At 35.6% G+C, this 16,500-nt stretch overlaps 1 protein-coding gene across 2 annotated transcripts; it reads right to left on the bottom strand.

Annotated features, from left to right (window-relative positions):
- Positions 1 to 1,656: 1,656 nt before the first annotated feature.
- Positions 1,657 to 15,537, bottom strand: LOC120282100. Of its 2 annotated transcripts, XM_039288835.1 has the most exons (6): positions 15,254 to 15,537; positions 12,922 to 13,031; positions 12,468 to 12,839; positions 11,660 to 12,392; positions 10,226 to 10,399; positions 1,657 to 2,121 (listed from the first exon to the last, which is right to left on the bottom strand). In XM_039288835.1, exons 1-5 carry the CDS (start codon positions 15,465 to 15,467, stop codon positions 10,251 to 10,253), a joined length of 1,578 nt encoding a protein of 525 aa, XP_039144769.1. In that variant the 5' UTR covers positions 15,468 to 15,537; the 3' UTR covers positions 1,657 to 2,121; positions 10,226 to 10,250. The 2 variants fall into 2 exon arrangements, with proteins under 2 accessions (XP_039144769.1, XP_039144770.1); XM_039288836.1 differs by lacking the exon at positions 10,226 to 10,399.
- Positions 15,538 to 16,500: the final 963 nt, after the last annotated feature.

Genomic DNA, 16,500 nt, shown 5'->3' with positions numbered 1-16,500 from the left:
GTATTCGGTTTCGATTCGATTTTTTTATAAAAAAAAATTCGGTTTAACCGAAACCGAACCGAATTATGTTATATAAATAAATAAATAAATTATATGTAGACTAGGCTTTTGTATAAGTTATATATGATTAATTTATAAGCCCATTACTTAATAGGTTATAATCGGAATAAAATGATAGAATGATGAATTAAAAAAATTATGAATTAATAGTTCAATTAATTGCCTTAGAAATCATTTAAAAACTTTTTTTTATATATAATTTCAGTTAAATAACAACTGAAATATTTTAGTTTGGTTAATTTCGGTTTTTATTTTTATTCGGTTCTCACTTTTAAATAAATTCTGGTTCAATTAACTGATAATTTGGTTCGGTTCGGTTACCGAACCAACCGATGCTATGCTCTAATTAGTAACAAGTTACAGAATTAGAGACCAAATCAGAATCATGAACCCTCAAATAAATAAATAAATGTTTAGACAATAATAATTTAGCAACTCCATTCCTTTTTACTTATTTATATATATATATATATATATATATACACACATATATAAAAGGTTAACCGAGCTAATCTTTGTGGTGTAAATGGGCCAGTTTGGCCCGGGTACTGTGCGTTCCAGGCCGACAGCCCACCTACGGATCAGGGTCTCCCCAGCACGGAGCACAGCAATTTTTTTTTTTTTTTTAATTTAAACTCCCCAAATTCCAGAAAAGAACCCCAAAAAATAAAATCTAAAAAAATCTAAAATTTTAAATAATTAGATAAAAAATTATTTCACTAAAAATATTAAACATTATATTAAAGTTTTATATAGAAAATTGCCAAAAGAAAAAAAAATAATAAGTTCTAAGTAATTAACTCTCAACTGACAAAATGTTAAGAACCACTTTAAAAGTTATTATATATTCTCTAATATATTGTAGTATATCCATTTTTTTTTAAAAAAATTATTATATAACTGATAATTATTTGAAGGAAAAAAACACTAAAAACTTTATGATTTATTTATAAATTGAAATATATATATATATATATATATATATCTTTCAAAATAAATAAATAAATAAATAAAAATTTTCCGATTGTGGCGCGCTGGTGCCGGGCAGAAACAGGGCAGCAAAGTGCCCTGATCAAGCCGAGCCAAGGCCGGCACAACCGGGTTGTTAACCCTGTTCTCAGAATACAAATTATACCTGACTGATGATTTCTTGAACAAAAAACATTACCTTCTTCCTTAAGAAAATGAAGATGCTAACAAAATTATTAAAATTACAAAAATCCACAGAACAAAATCCTGTAAAATAGGAAGATTTCATGAATGTATTATGTATCTACAAAAACCGAAATTAAACTACCTTGCATTCTTGGTCAACCTCATTTACATGTTAACCTCAATTTTCTTTCCTAAGCCAGCCAGAGAAACCACAACAACACAATAAAAATAATAATAATAATAAATCAATAATAACACCAATAACATATGTAGAATGACATTCAATTGAGTTATTGAATGTGTGTCACTCATTTAAACCTAACAGGCAACCATTCCTATCACTAGAACCATGATTAGAATGTTCCCACAAAATAACTTCAACAAAGATGCCCAAATCACTATATAATATATATATATATATATATATTGGCACATAGATCATTCATTAATTCCTGATTTCTATTTTTCAAAAGAAAGAGCAAAGAGTTTGGTATGTTTGTTTGTTTGTTTACATGTTAAACTGAACTAAGAAGTGCTCCAACCCTTTGGGGGAGTACTTGATATACAGAGGCAAGCCACCTTTGTGGTTTCTAAAATCTCAGCTCGTAAGATCCAAATATATACATTTTTATAAAGAGAAGGACAAAAGAAAAGCCTCAGACCCCCTTTAAACCACCAGATACCACCAATTGCAGGGACCTTTCCTTAACAATAACGTAATTCCTTACCAGAACTAAGATGTTTTAAGATGTTACGAAGATCATAATCCGCCATGTCTATCAAGATTCATATCCCGGTGCCAAAATTTGAAGGAATGTTTGTCCAATCGTCAGCGCCTATGTATCAGATGAAATGCAACAAATCCCAATAATAGCATATGCCATATGTAGGCATGTGACTTGCGAGCTGCAAAGACATTGGAGATTAGCAGGTTAGTAGAGAATAAAACCACTAGAATAGGAAGGCTAAAACATATAGACGATTACAGAAGCAATAGGTAATTAATTTCTTTCATGCCAAGAGTTTTTGGTTCACTGAACAACTATCTCTTACTTTCTGCTGAACAAATTGTTAAGACATCAGTGTCATTGAGGAAAGCCTATGAACTACAACAAAAATAATTTTACCAAACATTAAAAAAAACCACCATGGTTTCATCCATAAGACACATGGTGCAGTGGTGTACATGGGTCAGCAGCATATACCCCTATTGAGTTGGTGACTCTTAAACTTATACGCACAAAAACATAAAATCATTTACATAAAAAATAACTGTTAGTCTAAATCAGCTACATAAAAATGTACTCTTATGGAAATTATTTAACATGAGACAGCTAATTCAAAAAAAACTGAAACCCTACTAGCATACAGAATCTCTTTCAAGTTGGTTCTTTAATCAAATACACATCCCCTTAAAAACATTTAAGCATCTAAATGATACAACAGTTAGTACTGTCAAATGTACTCTTTACTGAAAGTAAGTTGACAAAAGAACACTAAGTCAAAAATCTAAAAGCCTACTAGCATTTAAATCTCTTTCAAGTTGGTTCTCCACATGAGGTTTCCACAGCTAGATCTGTTAATTGATCACACAGTTAGCAAGCAGCTCAACCTCTGCTAGAAATTTTGAGTTTTCAGACTGAGCTAGAGCCAAAACTGGGCCTATAGCTCAAAAAGATACAAAAAGAAACAATGAATAAGAAACACAACGAATTGGAACATACAATATAAGGTCTAAATTTATTTACTTAAAATGTTATATAACTTGTATTGCTTATTACATAAACAATTTCAATTTCAAGCTTTCGGGCCAATTAAAATAAATTCGACTCGATTTAAGTCTCGAGCAAAACCTAAATGAACTCGAGCTTTCATAATTAAAATTGAGCAGCACTTGATCAAATATATTTGAGCTAATTTTGAGCTCAAGATTGGCTTGGTTACAGCCCTACGTAACTAGAGCCAGAGCCAACTGTTTGAAGTTCCCAATGTTAAAGAAGATCTTCGGCAAAATTCACACATGCCGTTAGCTTACATTTGCCTATCAAAGCATATCCAAACTTCTGGGCCAAACTATGCTCACAAACTCAAATAATGCAGCATCTATAGATGATCCATGAAATCCATTTTACATTACATCACATTTGACCAGAAGAATCTTAATTGGATTTGATTTCTTGATATGAAGCCAATTGTTAATTCTCCAAAAGCACTGAGACATAATGAAAAACACGTTAGGAAATCTGAAGCTTGAACTAGTCCTTTGTTTGGTTAGATAAACACTATATGCAAACATTGACCATGTCATATTTTTGTGTATCAAACTAGCAACCACCAGAAAAGATCAACCTTATCAGATACACAATACTAAAGCATATGTCAAAACACTTCAACATAAATATCCTCATTTATTGAGCACAGACTATGAGGAAAGAATTAGATTATTTCAAGAGACAGTCTCAACATATTATTACAAAATAAAAAATAAAAAGATGAGAAACACAAAGAAAAGAACAGAATGAAATCATATTCTGTTTAAAATCATAGAAAAGGGTGGATAAAGAAGAAAGGGAGGGACTGCATATATGATACCTTTTACGTAGAAGGCCTGGCATGGATTCCAACAGTGTTACTGTGTTATTTATTCCCCCATTTTTTTTTAATGCAATAAATGAGTGCAAATTTTATGAGGATTAAAAAAAAATATTCTTCTGGTTATTTCCTTTATTGGAAGTTTCTCGTCCAAATCATTATGTCCATCCACTGTTAAAGCTGTCTCCCAAGAACATTCTACTTATAACTGAGGAACATTGATAAACTAGTGAAGGTACTGTATTAATGGTTATATGCTTTTTTTACTGTATTAAGCATCCAAATACAGCCGTTACCATGACATGTGTACACAGAGTATTGGTAGAAATTGAAAAAAGGAAAAAAGAAAAAAAGAAATAGCTAATGCAACATGGCAAATAAGGACACACAAGAAGAAATATCAAGCAATTCAAGTCCTTAATGTCATACATACTAGGAATTCTGAATTGAGTTCAGTTTTAAAAGGTTTAAAGAACTGGATATATTGTACATAACTACAATCAAGAACTAGCAGATGGCAAATGGATGAAAATTTATTGCTCTTTTTTTCTTTTTTCTTTTTTTCAAATTTTCATTATTATTCTAGATGAAATTGGTGTTTGAAGAAGCATTCATCTTGTCCTACTATGCCAATTTGTCTCATGAACCTAATCCCCTGAATGGCTTATCCATGCAATCTTTCATTCAGTTTCTCAGGAAATTTTCATAATAAAACCTCAGTAAGTGGTCATTCCAATTCCAATTGTATTTCTACAACTCCAAACATTCAAAAAATACTTGTATGCTCAGATTATCCAAGCTTCTCCCCTTAAATAATAACTAGAACACTAAAAGATGAGTACAGCCTTCATATTTATAAAGCATGAACACTTCATATACACAAAATGTAATTATGCCATGACAGGGCAACTCTTATTTTTTATCATCAGTTTCTGAATTAAAGCGTCTATATAAAAGGATACAAAACTAGTTTTTAGATTCAGACAATTGCACAGTTCTTCTCATTTCCATGACAACACACCATGCACCATGCACCGCTACCATATGATTTATTACCATTACTGATGTTACACACTTTTTGGGACAAACATAATGGAAGAATGTAGATTAAGTCAAATTAAGCTCAAAATGGAAAGGAGGATCAAGACAAGGATAACAAGAATCAAGGCTGAAATCAAGAGAATACATATTTAGGCAATAAATAAAGATGATATCAATTATTTATGCTAGAGAATTATTCTAGAATCCAATTATAAATAAGTCTATTATTTTCTTCCCTATTTACGTCCTATAATAAAGGGATTAGCATTCCTATTGTCGTCCTACCCAAAATAGTAGCCTGGTTTTGTTATTTAAAGATTGAACCTCATGAAAGAAGGCAAACAGAAAGTTTGTTCAATTGAGATAGGCAGCTCTCTCTCTCTTGAGCTCCATCGTCTAGCACACTCACACTCCTCACCATAGGTTCCCACAAAAAACTCAAATAGAATCTTCCCATGACAAGATCCCAATCCAAGACTTGCAATAACTAAACTCCCCTTTCACTTGCACCACTTCACCTCATCACTAATTCATTTCCACATACCAATATCACCACCATCATGCACATACACCACCTTATTTAACCAATATCCTTTCACTCATCTCCTATTCTTGAACTTCGATAACATTTCTTATTCACATGATCACTTCAGTCAACACTCATAATATCACATGAAACACTACTACCACAAATCCCATCACCAATCACCCCTACCGCAACCCACCATGGCCAATGACATGATTCTAATCTAGTCATGCCAACCTTCATTGTTAGCCATTCACAACAGCCACTAAGAGTATACTCCAGAAGAAAGAAGGTGAATGGTCACGGCAATAACTGTGTGCATGACCACTAAAGGGTATTGTGGGAAATTCCATATTGATATTGTAACCAAAGTTTCACGTGCAAGGATTATATCAAGGGTTAGCAAAAGGAATCTGGGGAAAGCAAAAGGAAGAAAAGTTTCTAATAACCTTACAGGTTGGCCACTATCTTCCAATTACTTTCTATCATTGGTGCGGTGAGCGTGGTCATTCCCGAGCCTTGATGCCGCCAACTAAAATGGAGCAGCGCGTCGACTCAATAGAAAGGAAGTTGGAATCGATGGGAGAGAAGTTACAGAACTTGAAGATTCATGCCTCGAAGGCGGACCAGGCGATGACTGGTATTTTGGATGAAGTAGCGTGTTCGAGGCAGCAGTTGGACAGCATTCAACAATTATTGGTAACCTTTGTGAAGGGAAAGGCTGTCGACGAACCTCCACATCCTAAAACTTCACCAAATCCAGCATTTTCTTCTCCAAAGGAAGAGCTTTCTGCGGCTGCAGAAGGACAAAGGGTTTTCGTCCTGCATGATTTCTTTCGATGAAATCCAGATTGCGGCGAAGAAAATCGAGATGCCAAACTACAAGGGCAACGATCCTTTAGGATGGGTTAGGCAGGCAGAGCAATATTTCCAAATTCAACAAACTTCGGAAGATATAAAGGTCACGCTAGCATTGGTGTCGATGGAGGGCCACGCACTCCATTGGATGACCTGGTTACAAGAACGCCGATCTCTCCTTACTTGGCAGGATGTTCGCCGTGAAATTTTAGCCAGATTTAGTAGTGCTTTAGCCGTGAACCCCTATGAGGCAATTGCGGTAGTGAAGCAGACAACTACGATGGAGGTCTACATCCGTGAATTTGTAGAAAAATCAGCCCAAGTGCAAGGGTGGCCAAAGTTATCTTTCATAGGCCAGTTCCTCAATGGGTTGAAAGATACTATACGTGCTCATATCCAATCGCATGAAGCTCAGGACCTCTACAGCACGATGCAGTTAGCTCATGAGGTGGAGAATGAAATCGAGATTTGTGGGAAGAAGATGACGACGAGTGGGTCATTTTTACCATCTTATGGACTTAGTGCTAGGGTTGGGTCAATATGGGACATCACTCAGTCAGAAGATGGCGTGCTCGAGCATTCCATTACAGCTAGCAGACCTGGCGCCCCAAGGCCCCCTATTTCAAGACCAGCGTTGAATGCCAATCAACGTGTCTACTCAGACACTGGCTTGAAGGTTGATTCGGCCACAAGTTCGCACCACAACAGTGCAAGTTTCGACTCAGTAACAGGCCATTCTGAGCTAAATCGGATAACTCATCAGTATACACAAATAATTTCAAGATTTATGAGCCAAAGGATTATGCTTTCGGTGCCATCAACCTTTCCACTCTCTTCATCAATGCCTGAACAAGACATTCCGTGCACTTTTTTTGGGAGAGGAAGAACAGGACCCCAGTAACATCTCTATATCGGAAAGTGGTGACCTTCCTAGTACTCTAGAAGATGGCGCTCCCCAAATCCTACAGATGGAACTTCCTTGTTTCGCCATGACTTCAAACTGGAAGATTAGCACAATGAAGGTTATGGGGAGTATTAATGCTTAACCAGTTATTGTTATGATAGATAGAGGCGCAAGACATTGTTTCATCGCTCCTACATGGGTTACTCGACTAAACTTATCATTTCTGTGACACCTACTTTTGGGGTGAAATTGGGTGATGGTCATTGCAGAGAAACTCCTGGGGTTTGCCGCCACACGGTAATATCAATGCTTTCCATTTCGGTGATAGTGGATTGTTATCTTTTTTTCATTAGGTGGAGTTGATGTGATTTTGGGAATCTCATGGTTACAAACCTTGGGGATGTCAAGGTCAATTGGTCCAAAATGACGATGGCAATCGCTCACAATGGAAATTACGTGCAAATCATGGGGGATCCCTCACTTTCCAATTCGAGTATTTCTTGTCATTCTTTGCACCGCCTATACCATGTCGAGTTTACCGCACTCTTGTGGTCCTCGGTTTTGGGTGAAGTTAACAGCATTATTGCCACCTCAACAGTTTTTTCTGCAGATTTACACCAATTGCTTGAAGAATTTGCAGCTGTATTTGAAGAATCCAGTGGCCTTCCACCACGGCGACCTACAGACCACCAAATTCTTCTTAAAGAAGGAATCACAACCATCAATAGTAGGCCCTATCGGTATGGTCACATCCAGAAAGATGAAATTGAGCGGTTGGTTGCCGAAATACTAGCTTTTGGGATTATGCAACCCAGCAATAGTCCTTTTGCCATCCCAGTTTTATTGGTTCGCGAGAAAGATAAAAGCTGGAGGTTCTATGTCGACTATCGGGAGCTTAAGGCCACAATACCAGATAAGTATCCTATTCCTGTCATCCAAGAATTACTAGATGAATTGTATGGGGCTCAATTTTTCTCCAAAATCAACCTTTGATCTGGATGCCCTCAATAAGAGTGCGACAAGAAGACATTCCAAAGACGGCCTTTCGCACACACTCGGGCCAATATGAATTCAAGGTCATGCCATTCGGTCTTATGAATGCCCCGACGACTTTTCAAGCCACAATGAATGGCATTTTCCGGCTGTACCTTCGTAAGTTTGTACTTATTTTCTTTGATGACATACTCATTTATAGTGTCTTGGCAAGAGCATATGCAACACTTACGGTTGGTGTTTGAGATCTTGTTAGAACAATACTTACCAGTTAACATGAAAAAGAGCTCGTTCGGCCAGATGCCTATTGAAAACTAGGGCCATGTGCTGTCTGCCTGTCTCATAATGGTGTCTTAATGGATCTTGCAAAAGTAGAGAGCATCCTCAAATTCATTAAGACAGGCGGAAATGAATGGGTTTTACAGAGCCACTCCCACATCATCATCTCCAGGCGGAAATGCCCAAACTAGTGAAAAATAAAAAAAAAAATGTAGATTTGAGGAGGAAGGGAAAAAAAGGGAAGAATATAGATGGTAACACTGATCCTTCTTTCTCTTCTTTTGTTCTCTTTTTCTGGTCACTAACAACTCTTGTATCCCTTTTCTATTTTTTCATTTCTCGGTGTAATTAAAAGCACTAGGAGCCCTTAAGGGGCTAAGACTTTTTATTGCATAAGGCGGAAGGCGCCACGAAAGGCGCTCGCCCAAGTGAAGTAAAGCTCTAGTTAATAAATAACTTATATATATATATATATATATATTGGAATAATTTAAGTCGAGCAAGGCAAAACATTAAGTCAAACAAAGCATAACATAAAGTCAAGCAAAACACTTCCTAGAAGTCTAGAACTACTCAAGTTTTTAGAGTGCAAATTCTATCTTCGTAAGTCATCTAATTCTATAATATCATTATCCTCATCATCTAAACTAGCTTCAATTATATCACTAGATTTAGAGTGCAACTTTTATTACCTCTTTAATTTTCTCTAATAAATTATTTAATCCCTTAATTTTCTCATTATGTTTTAAAAAATAGCGGTTGTACATTTAAATCACTCTGTTTTTCTCCCCTAAATTCATTTCATTCCTTATTAGTAAATGTGTCTTTTTCAAATCACCAAGTTTTTCTACTTAAATTTATTTTCCACCTTATTAGTAGGTGTGCCTTTCTAAAATCACCTAGTTTTTCTCCCCAAAATTTATTTCCTTCTTTATTTGTAGTGAGCCTTTTTAAAATCACTAGTTTTTCTCCCATAAATTTACTTTCTTCCTTATGAGTAAGTGTGCCTTTGTAAAATCCCAAATATCACTAATTAAAAGCATTAAATAAATGGTTGATTGAAGAAAAAAAAAAAGCAGGCGCACTTTTTCATGCCTGGTGTCTGGCAAAAAGCGCTCCCCTGGGGTCGCCTCATTGAAGGCGCCTTGCCCTAAGGGTGTTAAGGCGCTAGGGCCTCGCCTTGCCCCACCTGAGTGCTTAGGCGAGCACCTTTTTCGTTTTAATAACACTGCTATTTCTTTGATAATTTTAATATTAAAAAAAAAATCCCAAAGCCCACACAGGTTTTTTAAAAATCTGAGTTAGATCCATAAAAATCCAGGTTGATCCACATTTGATAGTTCAACCAGTTGAGGAGTAGACCTTTAGCGCCTCAAGGCACAACCCCTCAAAGCATACCGCCTCATATTGAGAAGGTGTAAGCCTCACAATTGAAGGAGGCATACACCTCAAATGCCTTTTTAAACATTGCATAAGGGTAGGATTTCAAAGGCTAAGTTTGTACCTTTATAAAAGATAGAAAATATAACCCGACATCAGGTTGAGAAATTAACTCATAAATATGATCTCAGCTACCTGAACCATTTCTAACAACTCTCACAAAGATCCTTTTGAAGAGTTAAAATCATTTAGCCAATAGAAATAGGCCGAAAACTAATGATGAAAATCGCAGAAGAAATAAAAGAATAAAATAGAAAGGCTATTTTACTCATGTATAGGACTCTGGCTCTTTATTTGCAGGTCTGACAGATTCTAGCATAAGTTTTCCCTAATATAAAATACACCCCAGTTGTTTTTAAGATTGGCCAAACTCTTACGATAAAGGAAAATATAACAATATCCTTAATTGGTGGAGACAGATTCTCTATCCTGCTGTAAGTCAGGCCTTTTCCTTCCCGAGTAAGTCTTGCCAAACCGAGGATGATCATGCATCTTCAAATAAGATTCAACGAAATCTTCCACATTGAAATAGATACTTTCCTTTTTGTGCGCTGCATCAACAAGTCGAACAGTAATAACATGGACCATTTTCGTTTTTCTTTATTTAATAATGCAAGTTTTTTTATGGGCAATACTGCAGTTTAATGACTTTATTCTCTACAATGACAGCTAAATTAAGATGTCAATTTTTACATTTGCAAGACTATACTACAAGAAAATTTGCATTTGAATATGTTACTGTTTTCATCAATTGGTCAACCATCAAGAAACAAAGAATATTGGAAAACTAAGGCGTCCATGCAATGCCATTGTATAGATCTTGGGCATACATTCACCTGGGCATATTTAAAAGACTTTATAGGCCAGAAACATTAGGTTCTTGATTTGTTTCTAAGCACCAAGATAAATCTACTTAATGCTATGTAACTTTTGTTCAACAGCTACAATAAATGATGTTCATCTAATGTTATTTATCTAGTGATACTTTATTGGGAATTATATGTTAGAATTTAGCAGCATTGGGAGTCAAATTGAATTGATCTTCCTCTAACAAGTAAAAGTGAAATCAACAATGAATTGGTGTTACCTTTTCCAATACATGATACGCAGTTCAATACATGTTTTGGATTGTCAATCTCACAGGCCAATCAAGAAACTCAAATGGTTTATGTCAGTCTAGAAGCTAGTTCCAAGTCATATTGACATTCAGCAGTTTGAATTCAAATCAATGTTGCAACATTGTCTTGATAACATCATGAACAAATTGATCAGTAACGTTAAGTCACTACAAGTCATGTTCAAATTGTATAGCAAGTTCAGGGATAGAATTTTCTTGATGAGAGAACTTCCATAATGCTGATACCCATGCCAATGCTATCAATGTCATTAGCATAAGTTCAGACTCCATGTGAATTGCATCTTCTTCAGTGTCAACTCAGTTAGTACAGGCCCCATAGATAATCTTGGTGTGACAAGATCAAGATACTCATATCTTCACATTTCTAATGCTAACAAAACAAATGGAAATCACATTATTTTTATGAAATTATTTTCATGTCAATGTGTGAACGCTTAACTACAGTTGAGTTCACACTCCCATAATTATGTTTATGATAATGAGCCCATCTTTGACATGTGAACCAGAAAAAACGTTTAAAAAAACTATAAACTGATGAATTTACCATTTCAAGCACCAAATCTAGAGCAAAACTTGCCAACATGCTTAAAAATAGCGTAGGGCATCGTGAACAAAATACAGGTTTTCATGCAAAACTCAAGCTATAAATTCTGAATCAGCAGGAAAAACTCACATGGCAAGGATCGGGAGATCTCTAGAAACACAAATGCTGGAGCAATTGAAGCTTCCCTGTTTCCTTGTACTGACCGAGGCTGGGAGCCATGTCTTGATGGAGATGGAAATGGTGTCAATGAAGGGGACATCTTGGGAGTTGATCCCCATGTTCCAGCTTTTAGAGGAACAGGACTTGGTGAATTGCCAGACGCAGGTGGATCAACATGATGCCTAGGAGAAGCTTTAGGAGGAAGTGAGGGATGGATATGTGACCCTTTTCTACGAGTAGTATCTGGGCTAGAAGATTGAGGTGAAGATCCAAGTTCAGGAGTGGCTGGATACGGACTTGTCGATGGAGTGCAGCATATGGGTATCAGACAAGGGGCTGGTGAAGAGGCAGGAGCTTCTGATGGGGGTGGAGATGGGGATGGGGATGGTGAAGAGGCAGGAGATGGAGAAAGAGATGGGGATGAGCTAGGAGATGGAGATGGAGAAGGAGACGGACTAGGAGACCCTATAGAGGAGATTGAGTCTTTTAGGTAAGATGATAGTTGGACACATTTTACTTTACCAAAAATAGCATGATCTAGGCCAAGATTTTTGGCATCAGGCCCAATGATGATTGCAGCTAGTTCCTTCAACCTATCTGGTAAAAGTATACGACTTCCAATATCAGATAAAACTGAAGCTTGGACAGTTACTGGAGACCTTACTGTTGAACCTTTCGTATTTGTGAGCTCCAAATAGACATTCTGCACACAAAGAAGTTAATGCTGACCGAAATTCTCAGAAAAATGATGCAAGTATTACAGAAATTGAAGTGGTACCTCATAATATCGTAGTTGCAAACCAAACTTCAACTGGATCTTCAACTGATCAAAATTCTTGCTAATTTGAGAAATAGAGTTGCTTAATGTGAAGTTGAAGAGTATTTGTGGCATTTTCCAAAGAGAAACTGGTTGCCCAGGAGTAATTGAAATCCCTCCAGGAAACTTCAAAACTTCAAAAGCAGATGAATGCCCAAAGAGTGCAGGTGATAATGATAGATTCACTTGTTGTAGGGCCAGCTCTACAAATGATGATTTCAGCAGACTCAGGAATGGTGAACTGATCGAGACATATTTGGAGTAAGGCAGCACACCAAACACTACACCAGTAACATTTGTCGGAGTCGAAGGATGCAATGAAATTACCGAAACCTGTTCAAAGGTTTATATTTTAGTGAAGTTAATTGATTAAATCAATGCAATCTAATAACATACTCTTTATTTCAGTTCACACCTTAGACTCTGGTACTCCAATTTCCTCAAATATATCATACTCAAGCTTTTGCACATGTGGGACAAGCTGAGAGAATGGTTTTGCAAGCATGAAGGTAGCTTGGATATCGGCTGAAAAAAAAGGAGAATAAACACTTAAGGAGTTAAGGCATAAAACAAGGCCAAATTTTCTCATGAAAACCCATTTCATAGTATGGATCCTACACATGCCCTGGTAATAACTCCTGTAAATGGGGCATAATGAAATGCAAAAGCCATGCATATAATTTTCCTATAATTTCCCTTGCCCTGGTATCATGTTTGTAATGGTTAGCAGCACTGGTCCATGAGAAACCACAATACATGAGATCACGAGAGAACAAAACAGTGTGTTAGAAATCTGAATTACCCATAATCTTTGCTAAATCATTTACAAAAGCTTATTTGACCGAACTGGCAAACTCTATGATAAAACTGGCATAAGTATTTGGCAGTCTCCTTATTTTGGAACCAAGTCCTTCAAACCAAGTTCAGTTAATGAGTACCATAATTCAAGCCAAAAATTGCCAGAGAACCGCTTGCCAGCGGAAAAGATAGATGAATGGTAAAACAGCAAAAGAAACATTCCCAAACTTACTTATCACGTAAATGACAAAGATCTTCAACGTGGGATTGCAAAAACATTCAAGGGATGTTTATTGGAGGATAAAAGTACTTTTTATTAATTTTATAACTCATAAATTAATTATTAAATATATTCTTTAATTATTTCCAATCCTAATTGAAAGGTTACCTCTTATACTCAATGCATTATCACATATCTACTGGTTAACCATGAGGTATGTCTAGCAGTGTTATTAAAAGTGAGAAAGGCGCTCACCTAGGAGCTCAGGCGAGGCGAGGTAAGACCTTAGCGCCTCAACACCCTCTGGGCAAGGCGCCTTCAATGAGACGAGCGCTTTTTACCGGGCGCCAGGCATTAAAAAGGCACGCCTGTCTTATTTTTCTTGCTATAGGCCTTTTATTTAATGCTTTCAATTAGTGTTTATTGGAATTCTAAAAAGGCACATTTACCAATAAGGTATGAAATAAATTTAGGGGAGGAAAATTAGGTGGTTTTAAAAAGGCACGCTTATTAATAAGTAAGGAAATAAATTTAGAGGAGAAAAATTAGGAGATTTAAATGCATAGTTGCTATTTTTTTTAAAACTAATGATTAAATTAAGGAATTAACTCAATTAGAGATAATTGAAGAGGTGGCAAAATTAGCACTTGCCATAAAAAGTCCGAACAAAAAGATAGCATACAACGACAAAAAAAAAGATGAAGATAAAACAAGGTTGGTGTTTTGGTGGAAGCATCTGACTTTAATTATTCTAAAAATTATGTAATATATATATATATTAACTAGCGCTTTACTTTGTTCGGGCAAGCGCCTTTCATGGCGCCTCTTGCCTCGGGCAATAAAATGTCTTAGCGCCTTGCGCTTTTAATTACACTGATGTCTAGAAATGCATTGCATTATAAGTGGCATAGTGCTACTTGCACATAGGGGTACTACATTGAAGATGATCAAGATTTAGAAATAGAGAAAATAGCAAATGGAGATACCCCATTCTTTCAATCTTCATTTCACAACACGACATATTATTAGTTTACTAATTTAGAAGATCTACTTGCATGAGATGCATGATTTAATAAATTAGATTCCGATGGGATCGTAATAATATAGCACCAGTTCATTTATTAGAAACATTTTAGATATATCATGCCCTATTTTTCATCATCCAGATAGTGCCGTGCTTTTGGGAGAATAACACTACCAGAGGTTAAAATTATAACCAGCCACATAGCCAATTCAGATGTATGAGGGTTCAGAAAGGCTTGCAATAATTTTTTCAGACAGTTTGAAAGGAGTGAAATCATCTGATTTTTCAGAGGTTTAAAAAATCTAATAATTTGGTTACCTTCAGTATCACATGGCTGGAAGGAACCAACAAAGAGAGAGAATATCTAAGTTGTCACTTGAGAAGGTATTCAATTACACTTCAAAGTTTTTTCATCTATCCAAAATGCCTCTTTGGCTAGCAAGGACTACTACCCTAGCTCCCTCTAGCCTATTGTTGTTAGAATACTACAAGAACAAATGAAGAACACAAATCAAAGCGCATTTTGCAAACCCTACATCAATCATACCCAAGATCAAGGTCAAGAAGCAACACAACAAAATCAAAAACAACAAAACAAAAGAAAACCCTAGACTAAACTAGATCCATTCCAATGCAAAACTAGATCTACTGACAGGAATAGAAATGGAATTGGAAATCAGAATTAAAAGCGAAAGCTAATCTCACCAGCAAGAGCATCGTCGGAAGGGTGGAACGACGACCGGGAGGAACGGAATGGGGGGAGCCAGAAGAGGGCGGAGAGGAGCACACAAACGCTGAGAATCAAGACGAGGACGCATCTGAGGGTGATGATGGGGAAAGGGCAGACGAGACGGTGGCCACAGCCGGCTCCGGCGCCGGCGTCGGAGACGCCCTCAAGGTTTTCAATCGACTTTCCCATTTGGCGAGCATCGGATTCCACCGCTCTTCAGCCCTTCTAGTGGTTGATGCTCTGGAGCGTAGTGCGGTGCGGTTACTTTTTCCAATCTCGCAAGCAACCTTTTTTATATGACATTTTTACTTTGCACCCCCCTGAAAATAACGAATTTATTTTGGTATAATTGTCAAATCCTTCTACTTTTTACTTACCAATTTTAGTCTCTTTATTTTAAATTATAATTTTTTTAATTTCTCTACTATATTTAAATAACTATATTTTTTTTAATTTATATTTTTACTCTGTTACTTTAAATTATAACTTTTTAATCTCTGTATTATTTTTAAGTGAGTCATACCAATCTCTCAAAATTAAAATAATAAAAAGATTAAAAAATTATAATTTTAAATAGATAGATTAAAAAGTAAGTTTAGAACAGTAGAAGAGAATTATACCATTTATTTTTAACTCCTTATTGTTCAAAACCTCTTTTTTAAAATTTTAATTTTATGAATACATTTATTACTTAAGTTTTATAAATATAAATAAATACTTATTATGAATTAAAAATTATAAAATATTTAGTGTTGTGTCTCCAAATTAAATTTAAAAAATTCCCTTGAAAAAATATCTTAATTCACCAACCAAACATCCTAGGATTTATTAGTGAAAATCAATTCTATATCTTTTTATATTAATCAAATATATTATTTATTTTGTTAGCATTAATTATGTATATTAATATATAATTACATTTATTATAAAAGAATTTTTATGTAATAATGTAAAGAAATAGTAGCATGTGAATTCAACTCAAGGAGATTTCTTTTTTTTTTTTTCAGGGGTGGCATGTGAAAAACTCTCTCATTTGACTTTCATCTTATGCTTAATTTAAAATTATTTTAAAATTTTTGAATTTGAGAGAATAGTCAAGAGTTTAAATACTATTGTATTAAAAAAAATTAATTAAATTGGTTTTAAGAGACCCGTTAAAAATCCAGTAAGAATCCGTTAATGCAAAGCAACCTTTCTGTATCCCATTGGCTATTTTTTTACT

This window comes from Dioscorea cayenensis, chromosome 18 (assembly GCF_009730915.1).
Source record: "Dioscorea cayenensis subsp. rotundata cultivar TDr96_F1 chromosome 18, TDr96_F1_v2_PseudoChromosome.rev07_lg8_w22 25.fasta, whole genome shotgun sequence".
Classification (NCBI taxonomy): domain Eukaryota; kingdom Viridiplantae; phylum Streptophyta; class Magnoliopsida; order Dioscoreales; family Dioscoreaceae; genus Dioscorea; species Dioscorea cayenensis.
This window is presented reverse-complemented; position numbering and strand designations above follow the sequence as displayed.

What these genes read in the sequence shown, in the direction of transcription:
- LOC120282100 (XM_039288835.1), bottom strand. Translation starts at nt 15,467, where the DNA reads ATGGGAAAGTCGATTGAAAACCTTGAGGGCGTCTCCGACGCCGGCGCC. An exon ending in TTCCGACGATGCTCTTGCTG is followed by an intron (nt 13,032 to 15,253) that starts GTGAGATTAGCT and finishes CTTTTTTTTCAG; the next exon opens with CCGATATCCAAGCTACCTTC. An exon ending in TTGGAGTACCAGAGTCTAAG is followed by an intron (nt 12,840 to 12,921) that starts GTGTGAACTGAA and finishes ACCTTTGAACAG; the next exon opens with GTTTCGGTAATTTCATTGCA.